At 44.7% G+C, this 21,376-nt stretch overlaps 2 protein-coding genes across 4 annotated transcripts; one reads left to right on the top strand and one right to left on the bottom strand.

Annotated features, from left to right (window-relative positions):
* Positions 1 to 5,734: 5,734 nt before the first annotated feature.
* Positions 5,735 to 18,766, top strand: LOC141828924 (uncharacterized). 3 transcript variants are annotated; one of them, XM_074716316.1, is made up of 5 exons: positions 5,735 to 5,892; positions 6,494 to 6,689; positions 8,430 to 8,449; positions 17,844 to 17,982; positions 18,638 to 18,766. In XM_074716316.1, exons 1-4 carry the CDS (start codon positions 5,786 to 5,788, stop codon positions 17,872 to 17,874), a joined length of 354 nt encoding a protein of 117 aa, XP_074572417.1. In that variant the 5' UTR covers positions 5,735 to 5,785; the 3' UTR covers positions 17,875 to 17,982; positions 18,638 to 18,766. The 3 variants fall into 3 exon arrangements, with proteins under 3 accessions (XP_074572417.1, XP_074572418.1, XP_074572416.1); XM_074716317.1 differs by lacking the exons at positions 8,430 to 8,449; positions 17,844 to 17,982 and having other exon boundaries at positions 18,638 to 18,761; XM_074716315.1 differs by lacking the exons at positions 17,844 to 17,982; positions 18,638 to 18,766 and having other exon boundaries at positions 8,430 to 8,967.
* On the bottom strand, positions 18,139 to 21,243 carry LOC141828923 (protein neprosin-like). Its single transcript, XM_074716314.1, has 7 exons — positions 20,716 to 21,243; positions 20,540 to 20,626; positions 20,251 to 20,469; positions 19,996 to 20,160; positions 19,864 to 19,917; positions 19,625 to 19,771; positions 18,139 to 19,023 (listed from the first exon to the last, which is right to left on the bottom strand). Exons 1-7 carry the CDS (start codon positions 20,908 to 20,910, stop codon positions 18,634 to 18,636), a joined length of 1,257 nt encoding a protein of 418 aa, XP_074572415.1. The 5' UTR covers positions 20,911 to 21,243; the 3' UTR covers positions 18,139 to 18,633.
* Between the last annotated feature and the right edge of the window lie 133 nt (positions 21,244 to 21,376).

Genomic DNA, 21,376 nt, shown 5'->3' with positions numbered 1-21,376 from the left:
CTACTGTTTTATGGGGCAAAATTCAAAGAGTGCTCCTTTTTTTTTTACCGAATCTTCAATGGGGTTTTGATTTTTTTTTTTATAAAAAAGACGTTTTATCCCATGTAAAACAACATAATTGTCTTTCGATATCGTTTTATATCTCTTATTTAAATTGAACGAATTATAGTAATTATAAAATTATAATTATTATATAATAGTAAAAATTATAACGGTTATAATATTGAAAAAAATTAATTAAATTATTTAAATTTTAAAAAAAATAAATATTTTTTAAATTTGTAATCGGATCATTATGGATTCTAATTCAGTAATCAATTATAGATATTTAAATAAGTTTTGATGTTACAATGTGAATATTAATTTTGAGAAGTCATTATTTTAATTTTAATTTGGGTTTGAACTATGAAACGTACAATATATTAAATCAAAATTTATTTAAAAAATCTACAATTGGTTGCGGGGTGAAATTTGTAACGACTCGATTTCAGATTGAAAAAAATATCACATAAATCTTTTTCGGAGATTTCAAATAATTTGTCTTGAATTTTTTTCCATGTTATATAAACATCTACGAAATTGTACGAAATCATAGTTGTTACAATTGTGTAATAATTACGAAATCGCGATTGCTACAACTGCATGACGGCTCAGATGTAGTAACTATGAAATTGTAATTGTTGCAATATGAATGTTTGGGATAACACAGATGGTTTCTACATGAGGTCTTGTTGCAATAGGTCAAAGGGGTGATCCCCAATATATGCGGACTGATTCATTGATTTGTCAACTCCCTCTATAAAGGGTCATTGTTTTGGACGAAGTCCCTCGTATATGAATGTTAAATTTGAAATTCTTAGAATTGAATCACGAGGTTTTATGTTTTGTTGCAATATATGAATGTTAAATTTGAAATTCTAAGAATTGAATCACTAGGTGTGAAATTAGTTAAGGGTTCGGCTCGATTTTAGATTTAAAAAAATACTATTTAAATTATTCTCGAAGACTCAGAATAATTTTAATTTTAAATTATTATTTTTTAATGTTATATCAGTAATTATGATTTTATAATTATTATAATATATTTTATTTAGATGGAAAAATAATAAATGAGAATAGTATTAAAGTATAATTCTGTTATTTTTCAAATCAATGAGGTGAGGTGCTCGTCGAAATCTTTTAACGATTCGATAAAGAAGGACGCGACTTTTTTTTTCCTTAGAAAATAGTTCATACACGGGGTGCGCTCTAAATTATATATAAAAAAATGATGTATACATAATGTTATAAATAATTTTCTTGGTAAAAGGAAAGGCTAGGAATCTATTCATATTCATATGATATATTCACGACGACAAATTTGAACTTGGATTTTTGTCAATAATTTCATGATCTTGCTAGATCGATCGGTAGAGATTTATTCTTGTAACCGTACCCTAACATGATTTTAAAATTGAAAAGCATGAGACAGAAATGATCGAATGGTTATGAAATTATAAATCTACTTTGTCGTTCGTTATAACAAATTTTAAACAAGATTTTAAGTGAATTAGCAATTAGCTAGCTAGGTTGGAAATTTGGAATTATCGTTCGGAGCACACAAGTAATTTTAAACAACGTACTGTAACAGGACAATCAGATCCCTGTCCCTCTCCTGCAGATTTTTCTTCTATTCTCCATCTCAAACTGGACGATGAAATGCATTAAGCGACGCATTGCAAGCCTGTTAAGTGTTGTTGTTAATGCCAAAGGCTAGGAATCTATGATTTTTAAAATACACATATCTGAGTGTACTCCTATTTGATGAAGACAAATTTGAACTTGGATTTTTCTCAATAATTTCAACATCTTTATCATCTTGCTAGATTGGTAGAGATTGAAAAGGGACAAGAGAGAAATGATCGAATGGTTAGGAAATTATAAATCTACTTTGTCGCGTGTTAACAAACTTCAGACAGGATTTTAAGTGAATTAGATTGGAAATTTGGAATTATCGTTAATTCCGACCACGCAAGGAAAGCTAAGGAAGTTAACTTGTCATACAAAGGTAGCTATCTATGTCAGTCTCATATTGTGAAGAGATTTTTCTTCTAATCTCTTCTTCATCTCAAACACGATATGGCGCACACCTGAAGTTTCATCTCCGATCCATTGGTGAATCATGATGTAGTAGAAGCACAGGCATGCATGTTTGATGGGGTTAGTCGTGTAAACCTACTGTTCTCCTGCTCGGTCGGTCGACCATGAACGCCTCGCAACAATGCCTTGCCTTGTGTCCTCAACGTGGATATGACAATTACTACAGTAAAAAATGGAATCTGTCATCCCAACAATCTTATATAATTGGTCTCACGATCATCTGTGAAGAATAAATCGCAAAACTACAGTTGACTCACGACGAGGAGGATATTATCTTGATTCGTCGAAATTCAACCTTTATCCACTACAATAAATTTGTCCCAGTAACCAACTCAATCAGGTCCCAAAGGATCTGACAATCACATGTGCAAGGCAAAAGGACACAATGTGGTGCCCCCATTAGTTATCTTCGATGCTTATGTTTCTTGTCTTATGGGTTGCATGAAAGCATTACAGATACATCGAAAACAAATCGAATGATATATCCACAGGATTATCATTGTTTATAAAGTTAAAATTTCAAACTGTTGATATGAATCGAGAGTTGATGTCATTACGTCTTCCTTGTCTGACCGAAGTTCCTATACTTACGAACTCACGAGCCTACTAAAAAATAAAAAAAATATATATAAGATTAAAATTTTTACGTTTGGGTTGTAGATTAGGAGGATTAAGTTCATGAGTCTATCAAAAAAAAAATTATATATATATATATATATATATATATATATATCGGTTTTGATATGCCGCGCGACGTATCCTGCGCACCCGTCCGCGACTCCTCCGACGTTCGCTGCTTCTCCGCCGCTGTTCACCGTCGTCCGACCACCAACGGCCGCCGGACCGGATGCGTTGGAAGGCCAACTCGCCGGCGCTCCGGCCGGACCCGGATTCCCGCCGGATTGTGGCCGGAATCCGGCCGAAATCCGGCCAGAAACGTGACAGAGCCTCTGTTGGGCGATTCCGGCCGCGATTCGGCCGGAATCCGGCCGATTTCGGCCGGAATCGCCCAACAGGCGCTGTTGGCCGATTCCGGCGGAAATCGGCCGGAATCCGGCCGAATCACGGCCGGAGACCGGCCAACAGCGCCTCTGTCGCGTTTCTGGCCGGATTCCGGCCGGATTCCGGCCACAATCCGGCCGGAATCCGATGCCAATGTGTGCGCCGTCGAGTTGTGATTCCAACGAGTCCGAAATTGCGGCCAACGGTGATCGGACGGCGACGAACGGCGACGATGAATGAGAGGAGGTCGGCTGTCGCGGAGGTGTCGCGCGGCGTTTGTCGCGCGGCATATCATTCCTCATATATATATATATATATATATATATATTAAAAATTTTAAGTTTATTTGTGAATTAGGTGGGCTAAACATACGAATTCATTAAAATTTCTATTTTTATTTTAAATTTTAAAAGAAAAAAAATTTTCAACCTGCTAGCCAACTCAAGCCCACTATGGACGACTCACACGGTCACAAGCCAATCCACCTGGACCCACCTTAAAATGGATTGATAAAATACCAATCCAACTCACTTAAATTGTTTGACGGAGCGAACCAATTCAATATGTCTAACCCAAATTGACGATTCTATTAGCAGACTATAAATTCTGCCTCCATGATTATTAGCATGTATGTTCGATGCTTTTCCATAATATAGTCCCTCCTGTCAACATGAAGACATAATATAAGGTCAACTTCTTGCTATCAAGCCATTTAACAAAAATCGGAGTTTGCATATCCCATGATCTCTAGATGACTTGATCTTCAATAAGTGAGTATGCAATCCTTAGTTCTTTGTAAATACCGCATAATCTTTTCTACAACTTTTCAATGCTCTAGTCTAGAGTTATTCAAATATATGCTTAACATCCTCACAATGTATGCAAGATCTGGATGTGTACATACTTATGCATACATCAAATTCCTTACTGTCGATGCATAAGTGAATGTTGCTACATTTTCAAAATCTCAAATTCATAGCGTGAACATTACTGCAAGTTAAATCTATCACCCGTTGACACAGATGTGTCATCAAGAGCACAATTCTATATGCTATATCGAATGAGTATCTTTTTTTACACAAGTGTTTTGTGAAAGTCCAAGTATGCACTTTAAACGATTACAAACAATATGTCTAAGACAAACAATGTATTACCAAGATCTTGTTCACAAAAATTTTTTCCTGATACGGCCGAGTCGAGTGGCCGAACCGCCGAGTGCCGAGCCGAGTGGCCTAACCGAGTGGCCTAACCGCCGAGTGCCGAGCTGAGTGGCCGAGCTGAGTGGCCGAGCCGAGTGCCGAGCTGAGTGGCCGAGCCGAGTGCCGAGTGGCCGAACCGCCGAGTGCTGAGCCGAGTGGCCGAACCGCCGAGTGCCAAACCGAGTGGCCGAACCGCCGAGAGGATGAGTGGTCGAGGCATGCGTTCAATGCAGTTTCCTTAAAACAGATTTGTCCCTCACGATGGGCGTCAATTTTTCAGGATACAACGACAATACCGGATCGTTTCCGGCGAACTGACTACACCACAAAGCTATCACCACCAGAGAGGGGGAGCAGAGGAAAAGGAAGCAGTGATCGAGAAAAATGAATATTCTCTTACTGTCGTCGCTGCCTCTTTTATAACCTTGCACCGTATCTCCCATTAATTGGAGATTAATGACCTGACTTGATTCGAAACGTTTGTAATTACATTCAGACGTTTCAACGCTAGGCAATTATCTCGTCCGTTTCACCACAGCCACGGTTACAAAAATGGAAGGAGATGCAAAATGTTGGTTGATCTGCTTGGGCAAATTTTGCCTTGGCCGGTCCGACATTCGACGTGCGTAGGTTGCGCTCGCACACAAGTTGCCTTGTGGGAAGTGAAATCCAGGTCCTGGATTCGCACCCCTCCTGCACGCCCACGCGTGAGAGAGAGCCTCTCCCCATGCATTTGTTCACAACATCAATGCTTATGATACAATATAAACCAACCAAATTATCCCCCACCTACCATGGGACTAAAACTCTTCCATTTTATTGTTTCCATTCATATTTCCAACAAATCTTTCATTTTAAATTCATCTAATAAAAATGATTTGATTTTTAACAATAAATTTTTATCATTGTTTGCCAGCAATATATCATCTACGTATAAAATAAATATGATAAACTAACTTTTGTGGACAAAATGCACGTACGTTTCAAGTAAATCTTCCACATTTTCGATGCCTTAACGACGATACAAACTGAAAGTTGATATATAAACGCTTTCATGAGATTCTTGACATCCTTTTTGAATCACCATCTTTTGTCTCGAGTTTATTAATAAAGTTGTTAAGTAAAGCCAAGTGGTTACTGATATTTTGGTTCATAAATTTTTTATTTTTTTAAAAAGAAAAAATAATATTTATAATTCACTTTTTTACATCCCTCACTTCTAATAAGTTAAATAAAAACATTTTTAAAAATTAGCAAAAAAAGAAAAATCACGAGTGGAACAAATCTGTTCGAATTGAGCAAGATACATGGGCTGGGCCGTAGATTAGATCAGCACCTAAATGGGCCGCCGAGGCTTTTCGTGGCGAGTCGCGACCTGTTGGACGACGAGCCTGTATGCTGCATCTGAACCTAGGGTTGCCATCGAGGGCAAGTGAATACTGGCCATGGCTGGGGAAGGAGAACTCAGAACCTCTACCAAGGGCTCCGAAGATGATTTGCCCATCTTGAACGCTGAGAATCTCCAGAGCAACATCAAGTCGGTCTACTACAGGTGATTGCCTCAGGTTACTTTGTGATTGTGACCAAGATCTGCCAAGAGCGTTAAAATTTGATTTTTTTTTATTGTTGATTATTTTACAAGTTTGTGATAGGCTAGCGTTTTTCATTTTATATCTTTTCTGCAAATTCATGCAGCTTTCAGTCCTTTGGTGGATGTAGGAAGAAGAACGGGCTGAGAACTTGTACATGCATAGTTTTTTTTTTTTTGATAATTTTTAATTTGAAGTTTCTGTCGATCGATGGCGGCCTAGACGTTGAATGCATTCTTCTACAATGTTTCTTCTCAATCAATTTATTAGAAACATTGGAAGTTTGTTTACTCTGTTTCAGTTTGGTGGAATTCTCCGGTCACTGGATTTGAAAATAATCGTTGCCTTTTATTTCCTTGCATTGATTGTTCCATGCTATTTTCTCTATGCCATGATAAATAGTGGGAAACCAGCAAAGATTTGACTAGGTGATATTTATTCCTTTTATAATGAGATCTTTTTCTCGGGCTGTTAATGTATCATTGCGAGTTTACATAAAGTTTGTTTCTACATAGGATTGCTCACTATGTAATCAGATGTTTGATAGATTTATTTGTTTTGTAGTCGAACCTTCTTGTCTATCATAGGTGGTGTGGTTGCTGGAATATGGGGATTTACTGGCTTGGCAGGATTTATCTTCTATTTCTCGGTCATGGCAGCTGCTTATTTGGGTTTGGCAGCCAAAGGAAAATTTTCTGTCAACAAATACTTTGATTCTTGGAACAGGATACTGCTTGATGGAGCTTTTGGTGGACTAATGGTATGCTGCCTGTAGAAATTTTTATAGTAGAATGTATGCTGATGTTCTTGCTAATTTTTCCTATGGTTTTGCACTGAATTTATGATGGAAAAGCAAAGTATTCTTTTAGCATATGCATCTATTGAACTTCTTTAGATATGAAATTGGGAGAGCTTGAACTGCCCAAGGGCCAAGGATGGTTCACACTTTGTACACTTGACTCACAGAAGTTCAACAAAGTTTTCCTTGAGTTGTAGTGTGACAATGAGAATTCTTGCCTCATTAGCAGTTCTCTGAAGTTTTTCTGTACCACCCTGCTCCTATCAACCGTTAAGTTATCTCCCAACTACGCCATTGCAAATTATTGCTCCATTTGACAATATGCTTTACTGAGGTTTGTAGGTTGATATTTTTAACACTATCATACACGTCAAAAAAATATATCTTTTACCAAGTTATTTGATCATCGAATACACCTTAAAATACAACTTTGTTGAAAGATGTGCAATCGGGAAACAAGCATTCTACTGCTTCCTTTAGAGTATCGAAGATGATCGCTCTGCTGGTTGCTTTAGTTATGAATACAAGTATTCAATTGGCTGCATTTGAGCATGTAAAAGACAAAATGTAATGGCAACCGATGAGAAAAATTAACATGACTTTTGACTATAGTGCCTGATACTGAGGTGGGAAGGTTTATTATTAATGTACTTTATGAGCTTGCTTAGAATATGCTTGGGTTGGTTTTCTCATCCCTTGTTTTTTTAAGGTTCATACTTTGGTTGGTTTTCTCTTCCCAGTAGCAATTGAACTTGAAACTAGTCAAGATTTATTTTTCGCAAAATTTTGGTGAACGTTTAAAAGAATAAGATAATATTATTGTTTGTTGAAGTGATTATCATGTGTATTTTATTTCATATTAATGTTTGATCTATAAAATTGGATATAATGTTGAAGTAAGATTCATACAATTAGATTAAAAATGTCCCTGAAGGATTCTAACTGAAGGCAAAACCTTTATTGTCTAGATGTTCTAGGAAATGGTTGGACATGTGATTGTCTGAAGTTGTAGTTGGGAAAATTGTTTTTTTAATTACTGAAATTTCTCAGAGGGAAATTATTTTGGTCTGCATCTACTATGTAGATCGTGATAACTGTTTTACAAAATCACTTTCAGCAATGTTTATGGTTTGATTGAAAGTTGAGAAAAAACAAATTGTACGTCTCAGTTAGTCATTGGAATACCTTGCTTGGTTTCACTACTAGATGATATTAACTAAGGTCTGTTTTAGGTGACTCATCAGTTTAACTGTAAGCAAAATCTAGTCAGGGCTGTAATGGAGTTATGCCTCATGAAGAGACTATACCTTATAAGCTATCAAGAATGGAATTGGGGAATTGAAGGCCATATCTATGAATTAGGCTTTTTGTCAACTTGATGGGATTGTTAACTCCTAAACTTTGAATCCTAACCATGTACTCCAAAATACGCAAGCCCAAGCCTATGGCAGGTGGTAGCAGCCCCATCAGTTGTAAGGTTGATCATGGAATACTGATTATGCTCAATTGGAATTTTAGACAGTTCTCCTCTGGTAACTTCTTGAATTACATAAGTCTAGTCCCTGTTTCCTAGAAAAAGCCAATTCATTTATTTTCTTTCTATTTTTAATGTGCTTGACAAATGCCTACGTTTCCTTAATTTTTTTTCTTTGCTCGTGGTAGCTGATTAACCTTCATTTCCATTTTTTCCTTCTGTTGCAGTCGTTTGTTCTCTCCTGGGCGTATCCTTATTTCACTGGTTGTTCAAATATACTCTCTCTGATACTAGTAATTTCACACGATTTGCACAATAATGTTACTTTTCTTTTCTAGTATTTCATTTTTGGTATTGGAGAGTATGCGTTTTTTTCAGCATGCCATTCATTTAAATTCCATTCCAGTTGATCTTCGCAAAAGTTGTTTCATGTGATACCTGATCTGAGATATTCAATGCACTTATTAGCTTTCAATCAGCAAACCAATTTGGAGATGAATGTAAAGGTTAAGAATGAAACCAAAGTTAGATAACAATGATAGATCTCTGCTTATGCAATCTTATGAGATAGTGTGAGAATTCATAACCTTACTAATCTACTTGTTGCTTCTGTAACCTTACTAAACTTGTGGTTGTTTTTATATTATACTAAGCAAGTTTGACCTTGTAGTTTGCTGGTGTATATAGAGTAAGTTCTTCCCCTATATTGCTGACTTGTGTATTACTTCTTTGTCAACTACCATAAGCTAAGGCATAGTTAGATCTCCATTGCCTGTAATTGTTGGGTCCAAAAGGATGTCCGTATCTCCACAATAGCATGATATTGTCCACTTTGGGTCTAAGCCCTCATGGTTTTGTTCTTGGACTCTACCCAAAAGGCCTCGTACCAATGGAGATACTTTTCACCCTTTTAAACCCATGATCTTTCTCATGTGTTTTAGATGTGGGACTATGTTTGCACCCTTGCAACCCAACAATCTCCCCCTCAAACAAAGGACCACTGGAAGCTCCCCTACCATTTCTCATGGTCCGGCTGTCATTTCTCATGGTCCGGTTGCCATGTCTCTCATGGTCCGGCTGCCATGTCCCTCATGGTCCGAGCCTCCCATACTTTCTTTGTTTTTCCCAAGGGTCCCCACATGGTTAGATCTGGATCATGACTCTTCCGGCGGTTAGTCCAGTGAAGAGCGACCTCGCTCTGATACCACTTGTTGGGTCCAAAAGGATGTCTGTATCTCCACAATAGTATGATATTGTCCACTTTGGGCCTAAGCTCTCATGGTTTTGTTCTTGGGCTCTACCCAAAAGGCCTCATACCAATGGAGATACTTTTTACCCTTTTAAACCCATGATCTTTCCCATGTGCTTTAGATGTGGGACTATGTTTGCACCCTGTTCCAGCCAAAAATCGACGACAGTCCACCTACTAGCCAAGGAAATGCCACCTCAACCTTGGTGGACCCCGGTGAGACGAGGGCCTGCAAGATCATAAGGAAACAAACGGATTACTGGGTGCCGGGAAGTCCCGACAAGTCCCTCCGACGTTCAAGTCAGTATTCCATGGAAGGAAAAATGAAAATGTAGAAGAAGAAGAAGAGTTTAGAAAATCAAACCAGCTCTCCAAGAGGGAGAAGACGAAAAGCTTTCTCTCAGAAGAAGAGGTCTCTACCTGAAATGCATAGCCTGTCTCGAAGAAGAAGTGCCCTCCCTTCGAAGAAGAGGAAGAACACCCCCCAAAAAGTAGCCGTCCTCCCCCTTTCGAAGAAGAAGAAGAAGAAGTCCTCTCCTCTTTCCTAGAGCTCTCCATTATGTAGACGTATGAGGAGACCAGATCTGACATCTGTCCTTTCCTTCTGCTTCCTTTTAGCATTATGTGCAGGAAAAAGAAGTCCAAAGACCTTCCCTATGACAACTTCATAAATGCTCTTTATGGGCCTTGGGAACAAGAGCCCCTTGATCATGAATCCACAAGAGACAAAATAGGGCATTGACCCACTTGACCAACACTGCCAAATCAGCCATATGCTTGACTCCCCTTTGACTCCTGGCTCTTACCTTAGAGAAAGAGTCACGTCATTTATGCACCGACATCACAAGTCTCCCCTTTAAGTCTAGTCGAAGGAGGCGTAGTCCGACTCACTGGACTATGTTTAACGGCTTAACCATCTCTTTCATCATACTGGTGCTGAGATGCTGAACTGCCGAGATGGTTAAAATGTTAAGATGCTAAGGTGAGGTGGCCGAGACGAGGTGGTCGAGATGGCCAAGAGACCTGGATGAGTGGCTGAATGGCCTGGATGAGTAGCTGAGGGCTCGGATGAGTGCCTGGGGGCCCGGATGAGTACTTGAGGGCCCGGATGAGTAGCTGAGGGTTCGGATGAGTAGCTGAAAGGCCGGATGAATACTTAAGGACTCAGATGAGTACTTGAGGACCCGGATGGGTAGTTGAGGGCAGGATCAGTACTTAAGGGCCCGGATGGGTAGCTGAAAGCCGGGATAAGTAGTTAAGGGCCCGGATGAGTAGTTGAGGGGCCGGATGAGTAGTTGAGAGCCCGGATGGGTAGTTGAGAGCCGGGATGAGTAGTTAAGGGCCCGGATGGGTAGTTGAGGGCCCGGATGAGTACTTGAGGACCTGGATGGGTAGTTGAGGGCAGGATCAGTACTTAAGGGCCAGTACTTAAGGGCACGGATGGGTAGCTGAAAGCCGGGATGAGTAGTTGAGGGCCCGGATGAGTAGTTGAGAGGATTGAAGAGCATGGAAAGGCTGAGAAGCCTACGAAGGCTGAGAATGGGGAAAGCCTGGGAAGGTTGAGAATGGGGAAAGCCTGGAAAGGCTGAGAAAGAGAAAGGGGAAAGTCTGGGAAGGCTGAGAATGAGAAAAGGGGAAAGCCTGGGAAGGCTGAGAATGGGGAAAGCCTGGGAAGGCTGAGCATGGGGAAAGAGGAAAGCCTGGGAAGGCTGAGAATGAGGAAAGGGGAAAGCCTGGGAAGGCTGAGCATGGGGAAAGCCTGGGAAGGCTGAGAATGAGGAAAGGGGAAAGCCTGGGAAGGCTGAGCATGGGGAAAGGGGAAAGCTTGGGAAGGCTGAGCATGGGGAAAGCTTGGGAAGGCTGAGCATGGGGAAAAGGGAAAGCTTGGGAAGGCTGAGCATGGGGAAAGCCTAGAAGGTTGAGAATGAGGAAAGGGGAAAGCCTGGGAAGGCTGAGCAAAAGGGGAAAGCCTGGGAAGGCTGAGCATGGGAAAGAGGAAAGCCTGGGAAGGCTGAGCATGGGGAAAGCCTGGGAAGGCTGAGCATGGGGAAATGGGAAAGCCTGGGAAGGCTGAGCATGAGGAAAGCCTGGGAAGGCTGAGCATGGGGAAATGGGAAAGCCTGGGAAGGCTGAGCATGAGGAAAGCCTGGGAAGGCTGAGAATGAGGAAAGGGGAAAGCCTGGGAAGGCTGAGCATGGGGAAAGGGGAAAGCCTGGGAAGGCTGAGCATGAGGAAAGCCTGGGAAGGCTGAGAATGAGGAAAGGGGAAAGCCTGGGAAGGCTGAGCATGGGGAAAGCCTGGGAAGGCTGAGAATGAGGAAAGAGGAAAGCCTGGGAAGGCTGAGAATGAGGAAAGAGGAAAGCCTGGGAAGGCTGAGGATGGAGAAGGGGAAAGCTTGGGAAGGTTGAGCTTGGGGAAAGCCTGGGAAGGCTGAGCATGGGGAAAGCTTGGGAAGGCTGAGAATGAGGAAAGGGGAAAGCCTGAGAAGGCTGAGCATGGGGAAAGTCTGGGAAGGCTGAGCATGGGGAAAGCCTGGGAAGGCTGAGGATGGGGAAGGGGAAAGCCTGGGAAGGCTGAGCATGGGGAAAGGGGAAAGCCTGGGAAGGCTGAGCATGGGGAAAGCCTGGGAAGACTGAGAATGGGGAAAACCTGGGAAGGCTGAGCATGGGGAAAGGGGAAAGCCTGGGAAGGCTGAGCATGGGGAAAGCCTAGAAGGCTGGCTGAGGAAAGGGGAAAGCCTGGGAAGGCTGAGCATGGGGAAAGCCTGGGAAGGCTGAGCATGGGGAAAGGGGAAAGCCTGGGAAGGCTGAGAATGAGGAAAGGGGAAAGCCTTGGAAGGCTGAGCATGGAGAAAGGGGAAAGCCTGGGAAGTCTGAGCATGGGGAAAGGGGAAAGCCTGGGAAGGCTGAGCATAGGGAAAGCTTGGGAAGGCTGAGAATGAGGAAAGGGGAAAGCCTGAGCATGGGGAAAGCCTGGGAAGGCTGAGAATGAGGAAAGGGGAAAGCCTGGGAAGGCTGAGCATGGGGAAAGACTGGGAAGGCTAAGAATGAGGAAAGGGGAAAGCCTGGAAAGGCTGAGCATGGGGAAGGGGAAAGCCTTGGAAGGCTGAGCATGGGGAAAGCCTGGGAAGGCTGAGCATGGGGAAAGGGGAAAGCCTGGGAAGGCTGAGCATGGAGAAAGCCTGGGAAGGCTGAGAATGGGGAAAGCCTGGGAAGGCTGAGAATGGGGAATGCCTGGGAAGGCTGAGCATGGGGAAAGCCTGGGAAGGCTGAGAATGAGGAAAGGGGAAAGCTTGGGAAGGCTGAGCATGGGGAAAGCCTGGGAAGGCTGAGAATGAGGAAAGTCTGGGAAAGCTGAGAATGAGGAAAGGGGAAAGCCTGAGAAGGCTGAGAATGAGGAAAGGGGAAAGCCTGGGAAGGCTGAGCATGGGGAAAGCCTGGGAAGGCTGAGAATGAGGAAAGGGGAAAGCCTGAGAAGGCTGAGAATAAGGAAAGCCTGGGAAGGCTGAGCATGAGGAAAGGGGAAAGCCTGAGAAGGCTGAGAATGAGGAAAGTCTGGGAAGGCTGAGCATGGGGAAAGCCTGGGAAGGCTGAGAATGAGGAAAGGGGAAAGCCTGGGAAGGCTGAGCATGGGGAAAGCCTGGGAAGGCTGAGAATGAGGAAAGGGGAAAGCCTGAGAAGGCTGAGAATAAGGAAAGCCTGGGAAGGCTGAGCATGAGGAAAGGGGAAAGCCTGAGAAGGCTGAGCATGGGGAAAGGGGAAAGCCTGGGAAGGCTGAGAATGGGGAAAGCCAGGGAAGGTTGAGAATGAGAAAAGGGGAAAGCCTGGAAACGCTGAGCATGGGGAAAGCCTGGGAAGACTGAGAATGGGGAAAGCCTGGGAAGGCTGAGCATGGGGAAAGCCTGGGAAGGCTGAAAATGAGGAAAGGGGAAAGCCTGGGAAGGCTGAGCATGTGGAAAGGGGAAAGCCTTGAAGGCTGAGCATGGGGAAAGCCTGGGAAGGCTGAGAATGAGGAAAAGGGAAAGCCTGGGAAGGCTGAGCATGGGGAAAGCCTGGGAAGGCTGAGCATGGGGAAAGCCTGGGAAGGCTGAGAATGAGGAAAGGGGAAAGCCTGGGAAGGCTGAGCATGGGGAAAGGGGAAAGCCTGGGAAGGCTGAGCATGGGGAAAGCCTGGGAAGGCTGAGCAGGAAAGGGGAAAGCCTGAGAAGGCTGAGCATGGGGAAAGCCTGGGAAGGCTGAGAATGGGAAAGGGGAAAGCTTGGGAAGGCTGAGCATGGGGAAAGCCTGGGAATGTTGAGGATGGGGAAGGGGAAAGCCTGGGAAGGCTGAGCATGGGGAAAGCCTGGGAAGGTTGAGCATGGGGAAAGGGGAAAGCCTGGGAAGGCTGAGCATGGGGAAAGCCTGGGAAGGCTGAGAATGGGGAAAGCCTGAGAAGGCTGAGAATGAGGAAAGGGGAAAGCCTGGGAAGGCTGAGCATGGGGAAAAGCCTTGGGAAGGCTGAGCATGGGGAAAGACCTGGAAATGAGGAAAGGGGAAAGCCTGGGAAGGCTGAACATGGGGAAAGCCTGGGAAGGCTGAGGGGGGGAAAGCCTGGGAAGGCTAAGCATGGGGAAAGAGGAAAGCTGGGAAGGCTGAGCATGGGGAAATGGGAAAGCCTGGGAAGGCTGAGAATGGGGAAATGGGAAAGCCTGGGAAGGCTGAGCATGGGGAAAGCCTGGGAAGGCTGAGAATGAGGAAAGGGGAAAGCCTGGGAAGGTTGAGGATGGGGAAAGGGGAAAGCCTGGGAAGGCTGAGCATGGGAGGAAAGCCTGGGAAGGCTGAAGGCTGAATGGGAAGGCTGAGCATGGGGAAAGCCTGGGAAGGCTGAGCATGGGGAAAGCCTGGGAAGGCTGAGCATGAGGAAAGGGGAAAGCCTGGGAAGGCTGAGCATGGGGAAAGGGGAAAGCCTGGGAAAGCCTGGGAAGGCTGAGCATGGGGAAAGCCTGGGAAGGCTGGGGAAAGCCTGGGAAGGCTGAGCATGGGGAAAGCCTGGGAAGGCATGGGGAAAGGGGAAAGCCTGGGAAGGCTGAGCCTGGGAAGGCTGAGGAAAAGGGGAAAGCCTTGGAAAGCCTGGGCTGAGCAGGGGAAAGGGGAAAGCCTGGGAAGGCTGAGCCTGGGGGAATGTTGATCTAGGGACAACACATGGGGAAAGCCTGAGCATGAAGCTGAGCATGGGGAAAGCCTGGGAAGGCTGAGCAGGGGAAGGCTGAAGGGGAAAGCCCGAGGATTTGTACTTCAATGGGTCATAACTTTTGACCCGGAGATCAGAATGACGCACGATCGGATGCGTTTTGAAGCTCTTTCGGAGACCTTTAATCAGTACCGGGTAAAACCCGTACCAGCCTACTTTCGACCCCTTCTGACATCATTTAGTGCTCCGTTTACAGCTCTGAACTTATTTTTTATTATTTATATACGCCTTTTAGCCGTTTATGGTCAGTTTGGATGAGGCAGAGGCCAAGCGAGGCTGAAACCGAGTAGGGTGGAGTAAGGTCGAGGCCTGAGTTAGGCCAAGCGAGGCTGGGTCAGGATGAGTGAAGTCGGGGTTAAGAGAGGCCAAGGCCAGGGCTGGGCTAATAGAGATGCTGTGCTCAAAGAGCCGCTAAGCTAATAGAGCTGCTTAATTAACTAAGAAGCTAAGCAGTGCCGGCTTGACAGAAGCTACTGAGCGGATAGAAATACTAGGAGGCAGAATTGCTGAACTGACTGAACAAATGAACCCGAGAGGGTTGTAGGGAGTCTGAGTAGCAAGCAAGCCATACCTGTCAGAAGGCGGCGGCCATCAGTGAATCCATTAAGAGGGCCGTGAAGGTTTGAGCTGGGAGAAAACCATGACGGCTGAGAAGCCTATGGAAAACCTTAAAGGCTGAGAAGCCTAAGGAAAACCATAAAGGCTGAAAAATCTAAAGAAAGCCATAGAGGCTGAGAAGCCGCCGGAAAATCATAAAGGCTGAGAAGCCATGAGGGTGGAAAAGTCCTAGGAGCAGATCAGGAAGACTTGAGGAGCCATATAAGAAGACCAGGAAAGCTGAGAAGCCATAATATGGAAATCAGGGAGGTTGAGGAGCCATAATATGAAAACCAGGGAGGCTGAGGAGCCATAATATGAAACACAGGGAGGCTGATGAGCCATAATATGAAAATCAGGGAGGCTGAGGAGCTATAATATGAAACCCAGGGAGGCTGAGGAGCCATAATATGAAAACCAGGGAGGCTAAGGAGCCATAATATGAAACCCCAAAAGGCTGAGAAGTCCCGATAGAGAGCCAGCCATAAAGGCTTAAGAGTCTTGATAATAATTTGTGGAGGCTGAGGAGCCTTGATAAGGGTCGGTGAAGGCTGAGGAGCCCGGATAAGAGTTGGTGAAGGCTGAGGAGCCTTGATAAGAGTTGGTGAAGGCTGAGGAGTCTTGATAAGATTTGGTGAAGGTTGAGGAGCCTTGATAAGAGTTGGTGAAGGCTGAGGAGCCTTGATAAGATTTGGTGAAGGCTGAGGAGCCTTGATAAGAGTTGGTGAAGGCTGAGGAGCCCGGAGTTCTGAAACACTGCCTTGCCCGTCAATGGGCTGCGACCATCAGCGGCATGATTGAGGGGGTTGAGGAGTTCTGAAGTCGCTAGCGCGGGACTAAGAATCCTTGCCTGTCGAAAGGCTGCGGCCATCAGCGACACGGCTGAGGGGGCCGAGGAGTTCTGAAGTCGCTAGCGCGGAGCTAGGAATCCTTGCCTGTCGTAAGGCTGCGACCATCAGCGACACGGCTGAGGGGGCCGAGGAGTTCTGAAGTTGCTAGCGCGGGGCTAGGAATCCTTGCCTGTCGTAAGGCTGCGGCCATCAGCGACACGGCTGAGAGGGCCGAGGAGTTCTGAAGTCGCTGTTCTGAAGTCGCTAGCGCGGAGCTAGGAATCCTTGCCTGTCGTAAGGCTGCGGCCATCAGCGACACGGCTGAGAGGGCCGAGGAGTTCTGAAGTCGCTAGTGCGGGGCTAGGAATCCTTGCCTGTCATAAGGCTGCGGCCAACAGCGACACGGCTGAGAGGGCCGAGGAGTTCTGAAGTCGCTAGCGCGGAGTTAGAAATCCTTGCCTGTCGTAAGGCTGCGGCCATCAGTGACACGGCTAAGGGGGCCGAGGAGTTCTGAAGTCGCTAGCGCGGAGCTAGGAATCCTTGCCTGTCGTGAGGCTGCGGCCATCAGCGACACGGCTGAGGGGGCCGAGGAGTTCTGAGAGCTAGAAATGATCAAGATTTCTGCATTTTGTATATCAAGTGAAAAGTATACAAAAACTGGTAAGGATACATAGGAGGATACAGGTAAGGCGTAGTAAGGGCGGAGGTGTGTGGTATGCCACGGCCGGGGGAGCTCGTTGTTTTGTGAGTTGACCAGAGGAGAGAATACGGATGTTGCCAGCAAGCCAAGAACCCTTGCTGCTCTGAGCCAAGCCGCTGAATGAATGCAACTGAGAGGGCTGATATGAATCTTGCTTCTCCTGCAGGTCGTCATGAGTCACAATAACGAAGTCGCCTCGAGGTCGATTTTCGCCCTCATCGACGGGGTCGTGATTGTCGGTAGTACGCTTAGTGGTGACCATCGTGCCTTTAGCTTAGAGTTCCCACAGACGACGCCAATTTGTTCCGGCCAAAAACCGACGACAGTCCACCCACTAGCCAAGGAAATTCCACCTCAACCTTGGTGGACCCCGGTGAGACGAGGGCCTGCAAGATCATAAGGAAACAAACGGATTAATGGGTGCCGGGAAGTCCCGGCAAGCCCCTCCGACGCTCAAGTCAGTATTCCGTGGAAGGAAAAATAAAAATGTAGTAGAAGAAGAAGAGTTTAGAAAATCAAACCAGCTCTCCAAGAGGGAGAAGAAGAAAAGCTTCCTCTCAGAAGAAGAGGTCCCTACCTGAAATGCATAGCCTGTCCCAAAGAAGAAGTGCCCTCCCTTCGAAGAAGAGGAAGAACACCCCCCAAAGAGTAGCCGTCCTCCCCCTTTCGAAGAAGAAGAAGAAGAAGTCCTCTCCTCTTTTCTAGAGCTCTCCATTATGTAGACGTATGAGGAGACCAGATCTGACATCTGTCCTTTCCTTCTGCTTCCTTTTAGCATTATGTGCAGGAAAAAGAAGTCCAAGGACCTTCCCTATGACAACTTCATAAATGCTCTTTATGGGCCTTGGGAACAAGAACCCCTTGATCATGAATCCACAAGAGACAAAATATGGACCACTTGACCAACACTGTCAAATCAGTCATATGCTTGACTCCCCTTTGACTCCTGGCTCTTACCTTAGAGAAAGAGCCACGTCATTTATGCACCGGCATCACACCCTTGCAACCCAACAGTAATATCCTGGACAAAATTCAGATTTGCATATGACATCGTCCACATATTCTGAAAGACTCAAAAATGCAAGATATGGTTTGGAGCTTCTAAATTCTTATCTTCGTGGGCAACCATTGCAACGCCAAAGCTACTTCGATGAAGCGGAAACTACCATGTTCATGTAATACTTTTTTACTCCTTGATTCATGCCTCTAAAAGTTTTTCCTTTGCCTTCAACTATTTATTTATCTGCTGAACTCGAGGATCTTGGCACTTATCAATTTTCACTCTCTTATAATTGATCCTTTTCAATATGCTTAAGTTTTTAGTCTTGTTTTCTCTAAGGGAATCCAAATTCTTGAATTCTGTAAGAAAATGAAGAGAATGAAATGGAGATTGACTTATAAGAAGAATCCCCACTAACCTTCTGGAAATTAAGTAACTACCTGGCACATTAAATCAAACAAACAAACAAAAAACTCACCAACTTTGAGGTATCACTAATTCCATTATATCCTTCAAAATTTACATCTGCTCCTGAAGGTGTGTATACAGTTCTGGCAAATCCACATCAGTCCAAAGAAGGGAGTAAAAAGGAAAAATAGAAAGCTAAGTGATTTCACCAAAATCTATCTAGCTAGAGCCAAAACGACCTTAATTGATTTGGTGCATCCATCCATCACAAGATCAAACAATAAATCACATAAGTAAAAAAGAAAGAAAGAAAGAAAGAAGACTTGGGTTGCATGTGTATATATATTAATGGTGCTTATAGCCATGCGATTAATTTGCATGCATGTGGTGAAAGTGATAAATATAATATTGTCTTAATTCAGGAGCAGCTGTCGTCGTCGTCGTCGTCTCTTCCGGGTCCGCCGTAGTAAAAGTAGTTGCCCCACAGGGCGTTGATGCCGCCCTGGATGTCGTAGCAGCTCGGGTGGTCGGCCAGCACCCGGAGGTTCGGCGGCGGCACCAGGCTGTTGTCCCAGTCCACCACCTGCAGGTTCCGGAAGTAGGACGCCCGGCCGAACCCCTCGCCGGCGAACTGCCCGCTGCCCATCTGCGTCGACGTGTGCTCCCCCATCGGCTGCGTGTTCACCACCTCGCCGCCGAACTGCACCATGCTCGCGTGCTCCGACAGGTGGCTGAACAGGAACGCCGGCCAGTAACCCACCAGCGTCCCCGACCCCAGCTCCAGCCACCAGTTCCCGTGGTTCGGATCCTGTTTATCATATATTTACATACTAGTTAAGCTCTAATTACAATTCTCTAATCAGCTTAATCTTGTTTCGTCTATTTAACCAAGAACACAAAACAAAATATTGGATCTCCCCTCTTCGTTCAAAGAAAACATTATCATTTAAATCATGTCACATCAAGCTGGCCTTTATTTTCAGAGAATTATTAAGCCGCATTGAATTCATTGTCCTGGGTTGTTGTTCTGAGCTAATTATGAGAACTTGCACAGTGCGAGTTGGTACGTGCTTCTTCACCTGCCTAAGGATAAAACTTAAAAACTGCAAGGAAATTACCTAGAAATCTAACATGTGAATTGTAAGTGTAAAGGTGGATGGTAAATCATTACTGAGCAGTGACCATGCCTTTCTAGTTTCAGTTTCAGACAACTTAAATTCACTTACCAAAGGCATTTAAGGCCATGCAAGTCTGGACAAGAGGCCATTAAGTTAAGGTAGCTGGAAGTAGGTAGTAGCTGGTGGATATGTATTCAATCACAGTCCCAGATATAATTTCTTTTCTTTTTTGTTTTTGTCTTTTTTTCAATACGAGAAGGGAGGAAAAACTACTGAGGAACTAGAAATTACCTTCCACACTAAGAGACTGATATCAAACTGGCCGCCGCTGGGTGTTGAAACAGGGGAAATGGCAGCTCCGATGGCTATCATGTTGTTGGTTTGTATGAAGCCTGAACAGAGAAGGTTGTAGCATCCTGTTGCTTGATATGCATCAGTCTGAAAATTTAAAATTTTCGAGGTCAAGGACAGTGATTAAATATAGAAAAAATATCTAGTTAATTGAGATCAAATTGATCGAAGGAACCTACAGTCCAATAAGTGAAGAACCTCGGAGAACTATCACCATACAGCTGCGGACTCACCTGAAGCAGGAAGAAACAGAGATGTCTTTCTCAGTATTAAGTTGAAGTTTATAGTTCTTTTGAAGCCAAATTTAGTACCTGCCACCCAGCTTCAATGGTGTTGAGGTCGGTGCCAAAAGATCCAGAGATGATCCATATTTGTGACAAGCTGAATTCAGAGGAGCTCGTCACTTTGGGTGCCCACACATTTATGCTTGCTTTTGCACCGTAGTATTGATCTCCCACAACGTAACCAACCGCGTGCTGCGATCATGCACAAATCCAATGCTTTCAGAGGAAGAAAGAGATGAGTTGAATTACTCGTGAAGTGAGAAATCAAGAACACAAACTGACCTCATGGTCGCTGCTTTCAGAATCATGGCTCATTGTCACCGCAGGCTTCCTGCCAAACCTCTTCACGGAGCTGGCTCGCAAAATGTCTTCTTCTGTGGTCCTCCTGATCGGAACAGATCCCTCAGGGCACGACTCGCCGGACATCCTCCACGACTGGAACTCGTCTCCGGCGGTCGCGGTGCCATCGGAGGCATGGCCTTTTGGCCTCTCCGGCGGATCCTGCAAGTTTAGGAAAACCATTTGAGTTCTTCAGACGAAGGATCGCAAAAACCATACTAATAAAACTTACCATAGGCTTCGATCCTTTGAGCCTGGGATGATCAAATGCAGGTTGAAGATGAGAAAGCACGCAGTCAATGAGATCCCCGTCAGGACTCTGTCAACAAGCCAAAAAGGTAAGATCTTGCGGCAAGAACAATAAAAAAGAAAAGAAAAGAAAAGGAGAGTAGCTAGCAATTAAACTACCTCAATTGTTTTCAACGGAGGCTTGTTCAGCCTCTTAAGATGGGCTCTTATCCTCCTATACTTCCTCATCTCCTCCCCCGGCCGGAAAACCGTCCTGTTCGACTCCGAGAAGACGGGACTGACTGCAGCGAGGAGGAGGAGGAGAGCGAGAATGGGGACAAGTACAGGAAGGAAGTTGCGGTGGCTAGCAGCCATTTTTGTGGAATTTTGGAGCTTTGGACCTTCTTCTTGTTGTTGCTGTTCTATATCTGTCTTTATCTTGGTACATGGGCGCCCCTTGTCTTCTACGCCCTGCGCCACTAAACTAGTTGTCCCCCATTGCTGCCACTACGAACCTCCCCGGGTTCCTCAATTAACTATAATGCACTAACTCCCACCTCCTCCATCACACACTCCTCCCTCCCTTCATACCGAGCTCCAAAAGGGACATCTAATTGCTCTGCCGCTTGCATGATCGATGGATGTTGCAGTCATGGGAGGTGTAATCAAGACGCCATGCTTAAAGTTTCTCCCTTCTCCTCTTTTCGTGTCTAAATGATGTATTTTATTGATAGGTGTAGTAAAAGCAGGAGGCCAAGGCATTATAATACAACCAACGATGCCCAGCATCTTTGGCTTTTTCATGTATATATATTTTTTATCTCCATCTTTCTCTTTAATT

Source organism: Curcuma longa, chromosome 5 (assembly GCF_044706935.1).
Source record: "Curcuma longa cultivar G26 ecotype Majalengka, Jawa Barat chromosome 5, ITB_CL_G26_1.1, whole genome shotgun sequence".
NCBI classification, from domain to species: domain Eukaryota; kingdom Viridiplantae; phylum Streptophyta; class Magnoliopsida; order Zingiberales; family Zingiberaceae; genus Curcuma; species Curcuma longa.
Note: the sequence above shows the minus strand (reverse complement) of the source record. Positions and strands in the feature narration are given on the sequence as shown.

Excerpts from the sequence above, each read along its gene's own strand:
- LOC141828923 (XM_074716314.1), bottom strand. The coding sequence starts at position 20,910 with ATGGCTGCTAGCCACCGCAACTTCCTTCCTGTACTTGTCCCCATTCTC. Across the intron at positions 20,161-20,250 it reads CTGAAAGCAGCGACCATGAG|CACGCGGTTGGTTACGTTGT; the intron begins GTCAGTTTGTGT and ends GCATGATCGCAG. Across the intron at positions 19,772-19,863 it reads GGTTCTTCACTTATTGGACT|ACTGATGCATATCAAGCAAC; the intron begins GTAGGTTCCTTC and ends TTAAATTTTCAG.
- LOC141828924 (XM_074716315.1), top strand. The coding sequence starts at position 5,786 with ATGGCTGGGGAAGGAGAACTCAGAACCTCTACCAAGGGCTCCGAAGAT. Across the intron at positions 5,893-6,493 it reads ATCAAGTCGGTCTACTACAG|TCGAACCTTCTTGTCTATCA; the intron begins GTGATTGCCTCA and ends TTTGTTTTGTAG. Across the intron at positions 6,690-8,429 it reads GAGCTTTTGGTGGACTAATG|TCGTTTGTTCTCTCCTGGGC; the intron begins GTATGCTGCCTG and ends CTTCTGTTGCAG.